Source organism: Sus scrofa, chromosome 2 (genome assembly GCF_000003025.6).
Source record: "Sus scrofa isolate TJ Tabasco breed Duroc chromosome 2, Sscrofa11.1, whole genome shotgun sequence".
NCBI lineage: Eukaryota > Metazoa > Chordata > Mammalia > Artiodactyla > Suidae > Sus > Sus scrofa.
The window spans coordinates 76,961,866-76,980,023 of NC_010444.4; the positions used below are offsets into that span (position 1 = coordinate 76,961,866).

Consider the following 18,158-nt stretch of genomic DNA (forward strand, 5'->3'; position numbering starts at 1 on the left):
CGCACGCAAGACCAGGACGTGGACATCTTGGAGGTGGGGTCATTATATTACTGCTGACAAAATTTAGACAAACTCTATAATATCTTTGCAATTTTCTGTAGATCTAAAATGATTCCAGGGATTTCTTGTGGCTCAGTGCTACTGAACCCAACTAGTATCCATGAGGATGTGGATTCGACCCCTGGCCTCCCTCAGTGGGTTAAGGATCCAGCATTGCTGTGAGCCATGGCATAGGTCATAGACATGGTTCGGATCTGGTGCTGCTGTGGTGTAGACCGGCAGCTGCAACTGCAGCTCTGATTCGACACCTAGCCCAGGAACTTCCATATGCTGCGAATGCAGCCCTAAAAAGAAAAGAAAAAAATTCCAAAATAAAAATTCTCTTTGAGAAAAAGAATTAGGAGTTCCTGCTGTGGCACAACTTGATCAGGGGCATTCCTGCAGCACTAGGACACAGGTTCAATCCCTGGTCCAGCACAGTGGGTTAAGAATCTGGTATTGGCACAGCTGCAGCTTAGGTTCCAACTGTGGCTCAGATTTGATCCCTGGCCTGGGAACTCCATATGCTGGGGGATTCCCCCCCCAAAAAAAAGAAGAAAAAAGCAGAATTAAAAGATTACAAGAAATTAAAACCTAAAAGGCAGGAACTAAAAGTCACCCTTAACCCCCACCCCAAGATCATCGGGGTGATGATGGTTTGTTCCCATCCACTTCCTGTCTGAGTTTATGCTAACATAGATACTTTTTCTTTCATATAAGTGATATCAGATCATGCATGACTTTTCTAACTTCTTAATTTTTTTTTGTGGAACCCACAGCATGTGGAAGTTCCCAGGCCAGGAGTCGAACCTGTACCACGGCAGTGACCCAAGCCCTGCAGTAACAATGCCAGATCTCCAATCTGCTGCACCACAGGAGAACTCCAGCTTTTCTAACTTTCTCACCAAGCACTTGTGTTTCTGAGTAAGGTTCCCATGCTCCTGGCTGTCTAAGGCCTCTGCCCCCTCCAGCCTTGTGTTCCCTCCACTCCAGCGACACAGGCCTCCTCTCTGGGCTTGGTCCTCACCCTGCTCCTACTGGATGTCTTGACCCATGAGGCGCAGATGAGGATTCCTCTTGTGGGGGCAGCTAGGGGTGCCCCATCAGATATGGAGGACTCTAAGGCAAAGGTGACTCGTAAAGGCAAAACGCTCCATCACAGGATCAGTGGCCTAAGAAGAAGGACTTGTCCATGGGTGAGGGTGATGGAAAGGACATTATTCCCTATTAGTGGGGACCTCTTGATTAGAAGTCATAGAAATCCAAAATTGCTAAAATGAAAAAAAAATGGATTGACTGCTTCAGGTATGGCTCGATCCAGGGACTCAAACAACTGCCTCAGAAATCTGGCCCTTTCTGCTTCCTGCCTCTATTGGCATCTCCTTGGGGCAGAGAAGCACTACTATCCCAGCTCACATGGGCACCCCTGGCTGTGCTGGGGCCCTCTTCATGCTCATGCCCAGGGACAGCTGGGCAGCTCCAGAAACTTGGGTTCTGGCGCAGAAGTGGCAGGACCCCTCCCACTCAGTCTCCCCCTTCCTGTCACTCAGGAAGCTGGAGTGTTCTGAGGGATCACAGGAGAGTGCAGGGAGTTGGGGGTGGGGGCACGGTGAGACTCAGGGCTATGAGACCACAGAGGGAGCAGGGGCCTGGCTGACCTACATCCATCAGGACCTGCATCCACGTGGTCTGATCCTGGCCTGGCCTCAGGGATGGGGTCCAGGCTGGAGCTCAGTGTGGGGGGGAACCCCCACCAACCTTGGGGTTGGGTCCAGGCAGGGCATGGGTTGAGGGGGTGAGCCACCACACCTGGAGCCTCCAAGCCTCACAGCCAGCCCCTCCACCTGCACCAGGTATTTTGATCCAAGCTTTCAGCTTCCTCCTCCAGGACTCCAGGATTCAGCTGAGTCCAGCTGAGTTATGTCCTGCCCAGGAGGCTGGAGACATGCCAGAAGCAAAGGCTGGGGGTGGGACCATGGGCAGGCACACTCCACACCTTCACCTCATCCGCATCTGGCAATCTCAAAAACACCAGGACCCCCACAAGGCACAGCGCCTACTGTATGCACTCCCTGTAGGGCACGGGGAATGCTGTATACACTCATTGCAGAATACAAAGCCTGCTGTAGACATTCCCTGTACAGCATGATGCCTGCTGTGTGCACCCCTTGCAGGACACAGTACCCTCCTCACAAGTGCAGTGACTTCTGCATACACTTTCTGCAGGCTACATCGACTGTCTGCACTCCTTGGGAGATTCAGTGTCTACTATATGCATTGCCTGCAGGGTGCAGTACCTATTGTATACACTCCTGGGCAAAGTATCTGCTGTACACCATATCTATAGGATGTGGTGCCAGCTGCATACATTCCCTACAAAACATCATGCCTACTGTATATGCTTGCTCCATGCTGGACCCAGCACCTGCTGAATGTACTCTTTGCAGAGCACAATGCCTGGTATATACACCCCCTGCAGGGTCCAATGGCTTCTGTATAGCTCCCTGCAGGACACACAGTGCCTGCTGTATGCACTCTGCCTTAGCACTGTGGACTGGGGCTTGGGGAGTGAGGCACTTCTGAGGGGAAATGTGACTGTCCACTTGGTGGAGCTCCTGGGCAAGCCTGATTTATTTCTGAGCTGCTCAGGCCCCCGTCCACAGCTCAGCACACAGTAGGTGCTCTACGGAGGGTGCCTGCACTCACAGGCTCCACGACCCTTCCTGCCATCCTCTGTCCAGCCCTGTCCCACCAGGCTGAACCTTGCCAAGGTCACCGACTGCCTCCATCGATGCTGATGCACTGGCTCTGGTCCATTTTCCCACCGAATCTTACCACACTCTGCCCGCCCTCCTCCCCACACCCACCCATTCCGCTCCCCACCCCCGCGTCTGGTACTCAGGCCCAAGTCCCGTTCTGTCCACACTCATACCCATGACCTCATCCATGAGTCTAAACAGCCCTGCGTGCACCCACATGGCCCCTGGACTCCCAGTCTCTATTTTGTCTCACCCTAGACCCATTGTGAAGTGACCTCCGGACTGGTCCCCACCCCCACCAAGCCCACCCTGCCCATAGCCCACTCCTCTCAGCAAATGGGGCATCTCCCCTCACTGGCTGCCTCCTCCCAACGCCTCTCCCCCCCACCCGCTCCATGGGATCTGTCAGCAAGGCCTGCAAACTCCACCCCCAAACAGCTGGGAGCCACCCACTGCTCTCCCCACATCCCACACCCCCAGGACGCCTGCGGCTGCCTCCCCACTGCTTTCCAGGCCCCACTCCCGTGCCAGGGGCAGCCGTTCCAAAAGAGCATCCTCTCCCACCTCCCACGGCTCCCACCCCCCTGGCCCTCTCTGATGCATCTCCGCCCCCACTCAGGCGACTTGATCCACCTACCCCAAGCTCCCCACTGTCCCTTACTCCAGCCTCAGGGCCTTTGCACTTGCTGTTCCCTCTTCCTGGGGTTCCCTCCCCCCACCTCATGTTGGCAGTTACCTCCTTGACCCCTCACCCCATCTGCAGTGGGCCTGAGCTATTTCTTCAGAGCGTCCTGATCAGAAGGTGACATTATCCTCTTCTGAGGGACAGTCTCCCTCACTAGCCTGCCAGGTGGGGCTGTTCAGAGCTGTCCTGGCACAGGGTCAGTAAGTGCTCAGTACGTGCTGAATGGGTGGCCCTGCTCTGAGCTGCTCCAGGCTTAAGCACAGACGGAGCTGGACCTCAACGCCCCCTCCCTGTGGTCAGGGCGAGGAGACCCCACTGCGGGCTTCCAGGAGAAGGAAGCACTCAAGCTGAGCCTGGGCCAAGCCCAGGGAACAGAAGGGCAATTCATCCATCCTCCCTTGGTGCCCCCATCTGGCCAGGCATCATCATGGGGCGACAGCGAACAGTCAGGGAAGGGGGGCTAGCAGAAGGGGCTGCATCCCTGCGTGGGATGGAGGTGGCGCGCTAAAACCAGGAAAGAGTAGGGGGTGGGTGGGGAGACCTGTGGTAGCTCTGTCCTTGCCCGTCCGCTCAAAGAGCTGAGATCCACCTGGAAGTGTCAGTGGAGACTCGCCGGCCCCATTGCCAGAATGGAGAACCTGAGGTCGTGGAAGGGTGGGGCCACAGCCGCGTGGGAGGGGGACCTTCTGGACCCGGGTATAGTTCCCAAGCCGAGGCGCGCAGCCCGGGGCGCGCAGGGAGGGCGGGAGTCGGGGTGGGGCGCGTCCTCTGGTGACAGCAGCGCCCGGGAATGTGCCGGGCTGGGAGGGGGCTCTCCGCCCCCCGCGCCCGGCCCCTGGGGCTGAGCTTCTCCTCGGTGCTCTGGGGCCCTGCGCTGGGGGTGGTCGGGACCTGTGGGAGGAACCCTAAGAGCGGAACCTAGGCGCGCTGGTTCCTGAGTAGGGTGACTTTGAGGGAGGGGTAGGGAGAGGAATAAGGTGGGGAGTAGTGGCCAGGAAAGGGGACCTTCGTGGGGACGCGATCTGGGCGTCGCTGGAGAGAGGGCAGCGCCCTCCAGGAGCTGGAGCAGGGCGACCTCGGTTCGCGCACATTCCCTGGCCCTGAGCGCGGCGCCCGGAATAGCTGCCCCGAGGTGGGGGTAGGGGCGGTCAGTCCCCGCGCGCCGCCCCCCCCCCCGCCCTGGGCTTGCCAAGGTCACCAGGACACGGACGCTGGGACTTCAGGCCGCAATTCTGGGGGACCGGGACGCGTGCAGGGCAGTCCCCTGCCGCAGATCGGCGGCCAGGCGCGCAACGGCCGCGCGAGGGCGCACGGGGCCGCCGCCCCTCTGGACCCCGGCCGGGGCGCGCCCTGGGAGGCCGGGTGGGAGGGGCTGCCCCGGGCTCTCCCGCCCCTCCTCGCGGGCCCCGCCGCTTCCGCTCGCCCAGGGGCAGCCCGGGGAGCCAGGATACGCCGCCTGGGCTCTACATAGCCGGTAAGTCCTTCTTCCTATCCCCCCACTACCCCAGCAGCGTCTTCTCCTCTCCCTAGGCTGAGGGATGGTGAGGCAGCAATCCCTAGGGTGGGAGAAAACTCAGCCCTACTTCTTCCTGGGGAAACTGAGTCCCAGAGGCGTGGCTTGTCCTGAGGTCACAGCGACAGACAGTCCGCGGTGCAACCAAAAAGGGGTAGGTGTCCTGCCCCTCAGGCAGGGGACTCTGGAGAGTGGGAACGGTGGTCCTTCTAGCCCCTCATTTTGCATCGTCTAGACCTCCACCCCACAAGCCATCGCTAAGTGGTAAGCAGGTGTCAGAAGGTCAAGCCCCACCCCTACATCCACACACATCTCTGCTCTCCTGTCCAGACCTCTTTGTACTTCCTGGGCCAACCAGGGCTAGGGTTCAGAGATGCAGCTGGCCGCACAGCTCTGGTTCATAGAGGGGGACCCACCCTGCAGTCCCCCAGGTTCTCAGCATTTGGAGACACCTTGGCCCCAGACCCTTGGTGCCCCAGGTTCCAATGTCATAGCTAGGAGAGCCAGATAAGCAGGGAAGCTGGGGCTCAAGAGGGTCCAGTGGGGCCTGGTCTTCCTCCCTCGGTGGGTGCCCAGGACCTCAAGGGCTGGAGGACTCCACCATGTCCTTCGGTCCTTGGGGCACTGATGAATTCTGGGCTCCCTGGCCCTGGGCCAAGAAAGGATTCACAAGGCAGCCACTTTCTGCCCTCTTTCTGCATCAATGCCACGGTCACACGGAGGATGGGGATGGCAAGTGACTTCCTCCTTCCCCTGACAGATGAGGAAACTGAGGCCCAGGGAGGCAAAGTCTCCCAGCCAACCTCCCGCCACCACCCTCTTCCCTGCTTCATCCTCACTGTTGGCCCCTTTCCCTCCACAGGCGCCTCTGGGGCTCTGGCCCACACCCCGTGCACATGAGGCCATGAGGCGCCCACTGGACCAGGGCCAGGTCACCCCTCCCGGCCCCTCCTCCAATCCCAGAGCTCCCTGCTGCTGCAGCTCTGGGAGTTGAGGGGGCCCTGGAGGCTTGCGGCTGCTGGGGTCCTCTGCCAGGTACCAGACCCAGCCCCACCTGCCACACCCTCTGCAAGGTCTCAGAATCCTGGACTGAGCCCAGCTCATCCCCACTGCACAGATGGGGAAACTGAGGCCCAGGGAAGCAGAGCGCCTGGCTCCTGGCCCCACTGGAAGGTAGGATCAGTGATGGTGGGGGAGTGGTGAGAGTCCCAGCACCCTGGAGACACCTGTGCGCTCTCCTGGACTGACTCCCTCCATCATCAGAGGCTGAATAAGTATCTACCAGGTGCACAAAGCAATGAACAACCAATAATTTTTTGAGCTCTTTCTCTCTGTACCAGGCTCCATGCGTCCTTACCTAATCTTATGGACCCCTCAAAACTTCCCTATTGGGGGGTTCAGTTATCACATCATTTTTCAGAGATGAGAAGGGAGGCTCAGAGAGGTTAAGTTACTGTCCAAAATCATACAGCCAGTCAGGGCAGAGCTGGGGTTCAGCCCCTGGTCTGCTGGCACTTCCATTCTTGTGCCCCTCTGTTCCCCCAGACCCTGCCCCCTCCAGAACCTCCTCCTGCTGTGGACCCTCCTGAACTCTGGTTTGGGGGGCAACGCTCAGGTAAAGGGGGACATGAGCCCAGGGGGAGTGGGCCTGGGGACCCAGCTGGCAGTCCTTCCAGGCTGAGTGTGCCTCTCTCTCCCCAAGTAGGGTCCTGGCGAGTGGACTCCATGGGGTTCCTGGAGCCGCTGTTCCAGCTCTTGCGGACGAGGGCTCTCCGTGCGCAGCCGGCGATGCATCCGGTGATGAGCCAGCTAGGACTCAGCTGGGTGGGATGGGAGGGGGGTCCCTGCCCCTCCTCTCCTGCCAGCCCGGCCCAGCCCCTGGCCGCACCCTTGGCCTGCCCACACATGCTGTGCCTTTTAATCCCGCTGATCCAGCTGGAATGTGGGTGGGGTTGGCGAGGGTGGACGAGTGGGCAAGCTGGCTCTGGGAAGGGGTTCCTGGAGGTCCTGACCACGGTCTGGCTGCCCTGCTCCGTGTAGGTTTCCCCAGGAAGAGCTGTGCTGGGGGGACACCCATGAGTACCGCGTCTGCCAGCTGCCTGTAAGTTCCACCCACCTCCCAGGCCAAGTCCTCTCTGAAGCCCTTCTGCCTCCCCACTCAGGCCCCTAAATATGTGTGCCACCATGCCAGGTTCTCAGACCCAGCCTCTGATTCATCCATCTCTGTCCTCAGGACTGTCCCCCAGGGGCTGTGCCCTTCCGAGACCTCCAGTGTGCTCTCTACAATGGCCTCCCAGTCCTGGGCACGCAGAAGACTTACCAATGGGTGCCCTTTTATGGTGGTGAGTAGGCTACCCTCCTGTTGGTTGAGAAGGAACAACTCAGAGCTGGCAAGGAAAAATGGCTCCTAAAAAAGGAGGACTTGGATGGTTGCAAGAAGGGGGCATTAGCACTGGGGCTTTGAAGGATATGTAGGAGTTGGTGAAGTGAAGAGAGGAAAGCAAGTGTGAGATGTGAAGCAGGGGCAAAGGGAGGCAGGCTCTATTCTGCACAGGGTCGAACACCAGGCTGAAGATTGACTTGGAACCTGTACCCAGAGGCCAAACTTATTAAATTCTCAAACTTATCCCGTTAGCAGGAAATGTTACCACATTGTGCTGAAAATAGCGAGTTATATAACTGTGTGCCTGGGGCAGCACGCCTCCAGATTTAAGGGAAACAGGCAGCTTCAGACGCCATGGTGGAAGCAGACACAGATAAGAAAATCCTAGAATGGAGAAAAGTTCCATCCGTCAACCTCATGGATTTTTTTTTTTTTCCCTTCACCCTAAGAATTGGAGGAAACTTGTCATGATCTCACCCCCACAGAGGCCTGCCTGGCCAGCTCAGGCTCCATTCCAGGCAGGGTCTGCCAGCCAGCTTCAGGGAGTTGGGAGCCAGAGGGAACTTGAAGGGGTAGGGGTGCAGGGATCAGGGCTGTGGGCCTGAGTGTGATGAGACTGCCCATATGCCCCACTGCCATGCAAAGAGGAAAGGGGAAACTGAGTCCCAGGCCGAGCCAGCAGCACACCTAGGATATGCAGGACTCAGCAGCATCGGGCAAATACTTTTTACTGGGCACCTGCTGGGTGCAAGGCCCAAGAGCTGAGTGAGTTCTGCCCACGGTTGTACTCCAGAGTCTAGAACATTGTCTGGAAAATAGTAGGTGCTCGATGAGAGTGTGCAGAATGAATATATGAAAAGATGAGGGCAGAACGTCACAATGTTAATAATGCAACCAGGTAAGGACCCCCCCCCCCAATATTAGGACTTACAGTGAATAAATGAATGAATGAACAAAAGAGTGCAGGCCCAGGATACTTGCCTGGGAGAGTCCCAGGGAACCGGAAGCAGAATGCCTAAGAGCCAGTCCTGGTTCTGCCTCAACCTCTGTGTGGCTTTGGGCCTCATCTACCAAGGGGGTGGCTGCTTGGCAAGAGGGGGCTGGAATCAGAGGTCCCTCACCCCAATGACTCCTCTGGTCCCCAGCACCCAACCAGTGCGACCTCAACTGCCTGGCAGAGGGGCATGACTTCTATCACAGCTTCGGCCGAGTGCTGGATGGTACCCCCTGCAGCCCAGGAACCCAGGGACTCTGTGTGGCTGGCAGGTGCCTGGTAAGAACTCCAGGCCCCGCCCCATCCCCCGTCCACCATAAGTTCCACCCCACTTCTTCCCCCAGGTCCTGCCCCCCAATTCCAGTCTTTTAGTGGTGGTCCTGCCCTCTCCCATAGGCCCCGCCCCTGTCAAGGCCCCGCCCCTTGCCCCACCCACCACTAGGCTCCACCCCCACCTCTGATGGTGCGCTTGTCCTCCCCATCCCTTTAGAGCGCGGGCTGTGACGGTTTGCTGGGTTCGGACGCCCGGGAGGACCAATGTGGCCACTGTGGTGGAGCCAATGACTCGTGCCTCTTCGTGCAGCGCGTGTTCCGAGACGCCGGTAACCCCGTCCAGCGCTCTTCCAGAGTGGGCCTTTTAACGATGTCCGTACTATTGGGCAGTCCGCGGCCCAGCCCTCCTCGCTCATCATTCTGATTGGTCATTGCTAGATTGTCCCATCCGTCCCAGAAGGGATGGGGTTTAACTCTTTCACTGCCGCACTTAAGCGACAATAATCCCAGCTCCAACCCTTTAGGAAGCGTTTTCAGAGGACTAGGGCCTTGGCTAACCTTTTTACTGACGTATCTCATTTAATCCTCAAATCAGCCTTCAAATACACCCCGCCTGTGAGTTCCCTCGTGGCTCAACGGGTTAAGAAACCAGTGTTGGAGTTCCCGTCGTGGCGCAGTGGTTAACGAATCCGACTAGGAACCATGAGGAGGCGGGTTCGGTCCCTGCCCTTGCTCAGTGGGTTAACGATCCGGCGTTGCCGTGAGCTGTGGTGTAGGTTGCAGACGCGGCTCGGATCCCGCGTTGCTGTGGCTCTGGTGTAGGCCGGAGACTACAGCTCCGATTGGACCCCTAGCCTGGGAACTTCCATATGCCGGAAGCGGCCCAAAGAAATAGCAAAAAGACAAAAAACAAAAAACAAAAAACAACAACAACAAAAAAAAGGAGTTCCCGTGGTGGCGCAGTGGTTAACGAATCCGACTAGGAACCATGAGGTTGCGGGTTCGGTCCCTGCCCTTGCTCAGTGGGTTAACGATCCGGCGTTGCCGTGAGCTGTGGTGTAGGTTGCAGACGCGGCTTGGATCCCGAGTTGCTGTGGCTCTGGTGTAGGCCGGTGGCTACAGCTCCGATTGGACCCCTAGCCTGGGAACCTCCATATGCCGCAGGAGCGGCCCAAGAAATAGCAAAAAGACCAAAAAAAAAAGAAAAAAGAAAAAAAAGAAAGAAACCAGTGTTGTCACTGCTTTGGCTCTGGTTATAGCTGTGGCACAGGTTCTATTCCTGGCCCAGAACTCATGCCTCAGATAGGGGAAAAGTAAAAAAACAAACAAACGAACAGAAAAACCGCTCCACCTACTCCTAACATCCTTCTTCCCTTCTGCCCAGGTGCTTTTGCTGGGTACTGGAACGTGACCCTGATCCCTGAGGGCGCCAGACACATCCGTGCAGCCCACTGGAGCCGGAACCACCTGGGTATCGCAGGGTCCGAGGGGGGAGGCGCTCTGCTGGCCGCCAGATCCAGTCGGGAGCCTGAGGCCCTGAGAGGGGCACGCCAGGGTCGGGAGGAGGGTCGCGCCAGTTTTGCCGAGCCCGGGCTGACCCTTCCCTTGCAGCGCTGATGGGGGTTGACGGGTACTACGTGCTCAACGGCAACTGGGTGGTCAGCCCGCCCGGAACCTATGAGGCGGCGGGCACCCACGTGGTCTACACCCGCGCCGCCACTGGGCCAGAGGAGACGCTGCGCGCCACCGGGCCCACCTCCCAAGATCTGCTTTTGCAGGTATGAGCTGACTTCTGAGAGGGCCTCTGGGCACGTGGCAGGGGGTGGAGTTAAAGGGTCTGGGGGAAGACTGGGGATGGAGGGTCAGAGTTGGGAGGCTGGGTAGAGGGTCAGAGAGGGAAGCCAGGTAGATGTGGGGAGGGCTTGGGCCACCAGCAGCTCCCTAGTGTGTGACACCCCTCCCAGGTCCTCCTGCAGGAGCCCAACCCCGGCATTGAGTTCGAGTTCTGGCTCCCCCGGGAGCGGTACGGCCCCTTCCAGGCACAGGCACAGGCCCTGGGCTGGTCCCTGCGGCAGCCACAACCTCGAGAGGTGGACCTTCAGCCTCCTGAGCCTCCTCCAGCCCCTACCGTTATCCCCTCGAGGACCCCGATCCCCACCCCAGGTGAGGTGGGGTACAGCCAGGGTGGGGACGAGCAGGGGGGTGAGGCCTGTGTCCCTGATTGCACTGCCCCCACAGAGCCCTGCCCACCCTGCCCCGACACCCGCGGTCGTGCCCACCGGCTGCTCCACTATTGCGGCAGCGACTTTGGTGAGAGGCCCCTGACCTCAACCCTCACCTGCCCCTAATTGACCTGATTTGACCCCTGCCCTGCTGACCTCTGACCCTGGTCTGACTACCTTGACTCCTTGACCTGACCCCAACTTGATCCCTTCTGACCCTAATGTGACTCCTTGATCGAATCCTTTTCCCTAATCTGATCCCTGAGCCCTCATTGCTCCCTGATCTGACCCTAACCCTGGGCCTCAGCTGACCCCCAGTTTCTTCGTCTGGCAATGGGTGTGTGGATGGGGCTCAGGGTGGAGCATCCAGCCGGCCTCAGCACCGCCCTGCCCACAGTGTTCCGGGCCCGTGTGCTGGGCCGCCTCCACCAGGCCCAGGAGACCCGCTATGAGGTTCGCGTGCAGCTCATCTACAAGAACCGCTCGCCTCTGCAGGCCCTGGAGTACGTATGGGCACCAAGCCGCTGCCCCTGCCCACTGCTGGCCCTCCATCGCGAGTACCTGCTGGCTGCCCAGCGCCTCATCAGTCCCGATGGCACTCAGGACCGGCTGCTGCTCCCCCATGCTGGCTACGCCCGGCCCTGGAGCCCTGCTGAGGACAGCCGCACTCGCCTGGTTGCCCGGCACTGCCCTCTCTGAGTCCCCAGACCAGGCCTCAGCCACACTTGGCTGACTAGGCTCAGGGTCATCATGTTTCCCCTCTTGTCTTAGCTTCCAGGGAGCTCAGAACTGTCTCCCACCTGCAGCTCTGTGACTCCCCATCACACACTTAGACACCCTGCACTCAGAGCCACGGTCATGAGCAGGCAGGCACTGTTGAGGACACACTGAATCTGCTCTTTAACTCTAATTTCCTCTCTCACCCTGGCTGTCAGGAAACTCAGAGCTATGTTACCCTCAGAGACTGTGTCTGCTTTTAATACCCTGGCTTCTCCCTCATCTGCTTAGAGACTCTGTCACATACAAGCATGGCCCAGAGGAAGACATGCCTAAGGAAGTAGACGTTGTAATATATCAATTCCCTTCTTGCTTTGACTACCAAGAAGCTCATCACCATTTAACTCCCTGATACTATCTCTTTCTTCTCACTGCCACTTACACAGGCGCCCTTCTGTATGCTGAGACCTTGTCACAAACAGGCATGACCCCTAGAAGACATGCCTACCCAGGCACTGTAACGTCCCAATTTCTGCTTTTGCCCTGGCTCCCAGGAGGTTCGGAGTTAATCTTGACAGCTTCAGTAATCTGGGTGGAGGGTTTCCTCCAGGCAGTGCTGCTATTCACCCATTTTTTATTCCTATTTAATTTTTACAAGTCCTTTTTTTCTTTTTTTTTTTTTTTTTTTAATTATACAAGGGCACCCCAGCTCCACATTCTTGGCCACAGACACTTCCAGATGCTCCAGTAGTCAGATCCACAGTCTCATCCTCACTGCATGTACACACCTCCTCCTCCAGGTCCAGCCCCCACCTGCCCCCAGTGTGTCTAACCCCGAGGGACAGTGAGGACCAGGAATATATGAGGATTGGGGTAGCTGGGGCTTTCAGAGGTCCCAAGACCCCTCCCCATGCCACTTGGGGGCCACACATTCATCTTAGGCCATTCAAGGGACCCTCCCCCAGCCAAGCAGTCAGGTCAGAGCCCCTGCCCGCCTGTGGCCTGTCCTCATATGTCCTGGATGTTGTCTCCTTATGTATTCTAGACGGGAGGGGCAGGCATAGGTCATGTGTGGATGGGAGGTGGGTGGAGTATCACACTCGCTCAGCACACCTCCCGAGGGGCCTCCCTTCTGCCTTCCCACCCTGAACAGTCTGGGACAGTCTGCTCTCTTCTGTACCATCTGTGGTTGTGTTTTCTCTAGGGCGCCTGATGGTGGGCGTATGAGGGGGATGCAGGACATGGGGGTCTCGATGGGCTCAGCCCCTGACCTTGCAGGTCACCTCGGGTCACGCCCTGCCCCTCTCTGGGCCTTAGTTTCCCTTTCCCCATCCACACCTCCCTTTCAGCCCCTCTGGGCCTTGAGCATGGGAACCACACTCTTCCTGACCCCTTCCCTAGCCCCTCTGTTCATTCATGCATTCTTCCAAAGAGTAATTATTGAGTGCCTTCTGTATCTGAGGGACCCCCAATCCCTCCCGCGGGGAAAGTGGGGCACGGTTCTGGAGGGAGGCGTGGGGCCTGGGCGCCCCCTGGTGGCAGGATTGGGGAAGAAAGGACTCGCGCGCTCCAGGTGTTGCCTGCAGCCCGGTCCCCCATGGCCGGGGGTGGTCCCCTCCGCCTCTCTGCAGTGTGGGGATGTGTCTCGAAATGGGAGACTCCGGCCTCCTGCACCCCGGAGCTCTCTGGGGGCAGCCCTACCACCTACTCCCCAGCCAGCTGGACCGGTTGGCTGGGGCGTCGCACCGAGCGGAGGAGAGACCAGTGCAGGTCGCACTCCAGCAGATAGGATCAGCCGGGGCTACAGGAGCCAGCATTTCCCGCAGCCCCTCCTCCAAGCCGCAACATCGTTTCCAGGAACGATCATCGAACAATCTTTAGTAAACAGTACATTGTTTTTCTGATGTGCTCTCAAGTTTTAAAACAATTGATGGAACAATTTGAAGAATGAAGAAAACATTGCACTTTTCAAGATCCTCAACTTCAGCAACATAGTCTAAGGTGGACACTAGCATTTGCACTTGCCCAGCAAATATTCCGGGCTGCTTTGATGCTTTACTTTGAAAACACAAATAAAAACTCCAGGTGGTTACCAGGAACGTCGGAAGCGGGGTGACTCAAGATGTTTCTTCCATCATGTCTTTCCCATCGGGGCCCTGGGAGTTATTATTTACAGTGTCCCCATAGGAACATGCAGGGCTCATTTGGGTTGGAGACGGAAACACTGTAGAGGAGACCGCAGGTGATTACAGACAGGAGGATCTTAGCACGCAGAGCTGAGTCTTCACGTGTCCGGTACTGGGAAGTCTCCAACTGGACGTCACCCAGGAGATGATGTTTATTAAAGGATAAAGAATGAAAACAGGCAAGTTGGAAACTTGCATGTTCCTTGGTAAAAAAAGAGTGATCACCACAGTTGTCACATCAAACCCACAGAGGACTGTGTTCAACAACATTGCACGTGCCTGCTCTGGGGGGTGGGGGCACCGTGCTTGTCTTACTGTTTTTAATTCTCTGCAGACAGCAAGCGCCAGCACCCCACTGGCCCGTTGTTTGGGTTTCTCTCTCACAGACCTTGTACCAGCTGGTTGACCCACAGGAGAACACGTGTCCAGTTGAAGGGCTGCGGAAAACCCCTGGACTGTCTCACAGCCTGTGGGGTTAGACGAGGGCATGCACGTTATGGCAAAAAGAGTTGGGCTGTTTCCGTCATGGCTCAGAGGGTTAAGAATCCACCCAGGGGAGTTCCCGTTGTGGCGCAGTGGTTAACGAATCTGACTGGGAACCATGAGGTTGCAGGTTCGATCCCTGCCCTTGCTCAGTGGGTTAGGGATCCGGCGTTGCCGTGAACTGTGGTGTAGGTCACAGATGCGGCTCGGATCCTGTGTTGCTGTGGCTCTGGTGTAGGCCAGTGGCTACAGCTCCAACTCGACCCCTAGCCTGGGAACTTCCATATGCTGCAGGAACGGCCCTAGAAAAGGCCAAAAAAAAAAAAAAAAAAAGAATCCACCTAGTTCCATGAGGACTCAGGTACAATCCCTGGCCTCCATCAGTGGGTTAAGGATCTGGCATTGCCATGAGCTGTGGTGTCGTTGGCAGGCATGGCTCAGATCTGACGTTGCTGTTGCTGTGGTGTAAGCTGGCAGCTGCAGCTCTGATTCGACCACCAGCCTAGGAACCTCCATATGCCGAGGGCGCAGCCGTAAAAAGACCAAAAAAAAAAAAACAAAAAAAAAAAAACCAGTTTGGTTGTTTTTGCAGCTGAGTGCCCATTCATGTATAAGGTTAATTAAATGTGTCCACATCCTAACCTCTGGAACCTGTGAACAGGATCTGATTTGAGAAAAGGGTTTTTGCAGATGTAATTAAGGGTTTCAATATGATCATTCTGGATTATCTGGGTGGGCCCTAAGCCCAATGACAAGTATTCTTGTAAGAGACACGCAGAGGAAGTGTTCCCGCTGTGGCACGGTGGGTTAAGAATCCAACAGCAGGAGTTCCTGTCGTGGCGCAGTGGTTAACGAATCCGACTAGGAACCATGAGGTTGCGGGTTCGGTCCCTGCCCTTGCTCAGTGGGTTAGGGATCCGGCGTTGCCGTGAACTGTGGTGTAGGTCACAGATGCGGCTCGGATCCTGTGTTGCTGTGGCTCTGGTGTAGGCCAGTGGCTACAGCTCCAACTCGACCCCTAGCCTGGGAACTTCCATATGCTGCAGGAACGGCCCTAGAAAAGGCCAAAAAAAAAAAAAAAAAAAGAATCCACCTAGTTCCATGAGGACTCAGGTACAATCCCTGGCCTCCATCAGTGGGTTAAGGATCTGGCATTGCCATGAGCTGTGGTGTCGTTGGCAGGCATGGCTCAGATCTGACGTTGCTGTTGCTGTGGTGTAAGCTGGCAGCTGCAGCTCTGATTCGACCACCAGCCTAGGAACCTCCATATGCCGAGGGCGCAGCCGTAAAAAGACCAAAAAAAAAAAAACAAAAAAAAAAAAACCAGTTTGGTTGTTTTTGCAGCTGAGTGCCCATTCATGTATAAGGTTAATTAAATGTGTCCACATCCTAACCTCTGGAACCTGTGAACAGGATCTGATTTGAGAAAAGGGTTTTTGCAGATGTAATTAAGGGTTTCAATATGATCATTCTGGATTATCTGGGTGGGCCCTAAGCCCAATGACAAGTATTCTTGTAAGAGACACGCAGAGGAAGTGTTCCCGCTGTGGCACGGTGGGTTAAGAATCCAACAGCAGGAGTTCCTGTCGTGGCGCAGTGGTTAACGAATCCGACTAGGAACCATGAGGTTGCGGGTTCGGTCCCTGCCCTTGCTCAGTGGGTTAACGATCCGGCGTTGCCGTGAGCAGTGGTGTAAGTTGCAGACACGGCTCGGATCCCGCGTTGCTGTGGCTCTGGTGTAGGCCAGTGGCTACAGCTCCGATTCAACCCCTAGCCTGGGAACCTCCATATGCCGCAGGAGCAGCCCAAGAAATAGCAACAACAACAACAACAAAAAGACCAAAAAAAAAAAAAAAAAAAAATCCAGCATTGCCACAGCAGCGGCTCAGATTCAGTCCCTGGCCCAGGAACTTCCATATGCCAAAGGGGGTGGCTGTTAAAAGAAAGAAAAGAGAAAGACATGCAGAGGAGAGACAGAGAAGACGCCCTTGTGAAGTCTGAGGCTCGGATCAGACTGATACAGTCAGTCATAAGCCTGAGATGCCTGGGGCCCCCAGGAGCTGAGAGAGACAGAAAGGACCCTCCCCTGGAGCCTCCAGAGGGAGCAGAGCCCTGGGAGACCTTGATCTGGGACTTTCGGCCTCCAGAGCATGAGAATAAATTCCTGTCGTCTCAAGCTACCCAGTTGGTTGTAGTTGGTTACAGCAGCCACAGGACACTGAGACGCTCACCAATGCCCTGCAGTCTCCAACAGGTACATGCCCAAAAGAAAGAGGAGCTCTGCTCACCACAGACCACTTCTAGAACGTTCCCAGCAGATTTGTTACCATAGCCCCTCCCCCCCCCACTGGAAAAAACTCTAAGGCCCATCAGCAGTGGGATGGAGTATCCTGGGTCCTGCAGAATGACTTGCTCTCCGCCAACAGAAAAAAACAACACAGCCATCATTCCCACCGCAGTGTGGCAAGCCTGGGTGGATGCAACCCACACAACCTCCAAGGACAGAGGAAATGGAGGCAGGATCGGAGCTACTTTTTGGGTGGGAAGTGACTGGGAAGAGCCAACCCTGTGCATTACTTGCCCAGAGTTACTGGTTACACTTTTCTTTTCATTCTTTTTTTTTTTGGTCTTTTTAGCACCACATCCAAGGCATATGGAGGTTCCCAGGCTAGGGTTGAATCGAAGCTGTAGCGGCCGGCCTATACCACAGCCACAGCATCGTGGGATTCAAGCCGCATCTGCAACCTACATCACAGCTCACGGCAATACCAGATCCTTAACCTACTGAGCGAGGCCAGGGATCAAACCCACATCCTCACGGATGCTACTTGAGTTTGTGACCTGCTGAGCCACAACGGAAACTCTGGGTTACACTTTTCTGTACATTTACATTAAAGATGAAACAAGTCTGAGGGGTCAAATAAAGGTCATTGATTCCACCTGGGGAGACAGGTGTGTGTCCATTCACCTCAGCTCCCAGGTAAGCGGTCACGGATGGGCAGGGCTGGGGAAAATCTTCAAGGGGTAGAGCAGGGGTGGGGCAAGGCCAGGTGCAGAGTGAGCCAGTGCCCATCTCTTGCCCTGAACCCAAGCCACATCACCTACTTCAAACAGCTGGGCCAGCGATAAGCAGTTTCCAAGAACCCTGTCCCCAACACCCAGTTAGACTTCATTAATAATTACCCCTATCTCTTCCTCCCAACAAATCCAACATCCCCAAGCAAAAGCCAAAGTCCTCACCACACCTTCCAGGTACTTGCATGGTCCACCCCCCAGACTCACCTCCGCTCTCCCCTCCATCACGGGCTCTAGCCACACCTGCCTCCCTGTGCTTCACCTAACCTGCCAGGCACCGACCTGCCTTTGCACGTCCTCTGGTGCCTGGACCACTCCTGCCCCCGTATTCATAAGGCTCGTGCGATCGCCTCCTTCATGTTCCTACTTAAATGTAACTTCCATAGAAGGGCCTTTCTCTGACCCTTGCAGCTCCTGTCCCCCAACTCCTGGCTCTGTATTTCCCCATGACATTTTCCTCTGACAGGTTATTCATGCATCACGTCGATTGGCACCTTGCCAAATCCTCAGGAACAGGGATTTTTCTCTCTCTACCATTAGCTCCTAGTGCGAGGCCTGGTATACAGTAGGTGCTCAATATTTGTTGAGTGATCTGTTGAATGAATTGGACCCACCGCTCAAACAGTCACACTCAATACCTCCTTCTCCCACCTTGGAGTCCCTAAGAATGAGGACCAGGTGGGGCCGGCTGCAGTGTTGGGGGCGGCACAGAGCTACCTCCTGTCCAGGAAAACTGTGATGGACGGGGCCATCAGTTGCTGGGGACAAACTGGGCCTGCTAAGTTGGGAGAGGGATGCTGGGTCAAAGGATCATGTAAATCAACCATAC

The 18,158-nt window shown here is 56.4% G+C and overlaps 1 protein-coding gene across 5 annotated transcripts; it reads left to right on the plus strand.

Annotated features, from left to right (window-relative positions):
* On the plus strand, window positions 4,290–13,690 carry ADAMTSL5 (ADAMTS like 5). Of its 5 annotated transcripts, XM_021084234.1 has the most exons (14): window positions 4,290–4,615; window positions 5,014–5,150; window positions 5,859–6,169; window positions 6,542–6,611; window positions 6,702–6,793; window positions 7,037–7,097; window positions 7,230–7,338; window positions 8,525–8,652; window positions 8,864–8,975; window positions 10,031–10,117; window positions 10,258–10,424; window positions 10,611–10,809; window positions 10,885–10,956; window positions 11,266–13,690. In XM_021084234.1, the coding sequence occupies exons 3-14, from the start codon at window positions 6,114–6,116 to the stop codon at window positions 11,565–11,567; spliced, it is 1,455 nt and encodes a 484-aa protein (XP_020939893.1). In that variant the 5' UTR covers window positions 4,290–4,615; window positions 5,014–5,150; window positions 5,859–6,113; the 3' UTR covers window positions 11,568–13,690. The 5 variants fall into 5 exon arrangements, 4 of the variants coding, with proteins under 4 accessions (XP_020939893.1, XP_005661472.1, XP_013850290.1 ...); XM_005661415.3 differs by lacking the exons at window positions 4,290–4,615; window positions 5,014–5,150 and adding an exon at window positions 4,870–4,957; XM_013994836.2 differs by lacking the exons at window positions 4,290–4,615; window positions 5,014–5,150 and adding an exon at window positions 4,870–4,957 and having other exon boundaries at window positions 11,364–13,690.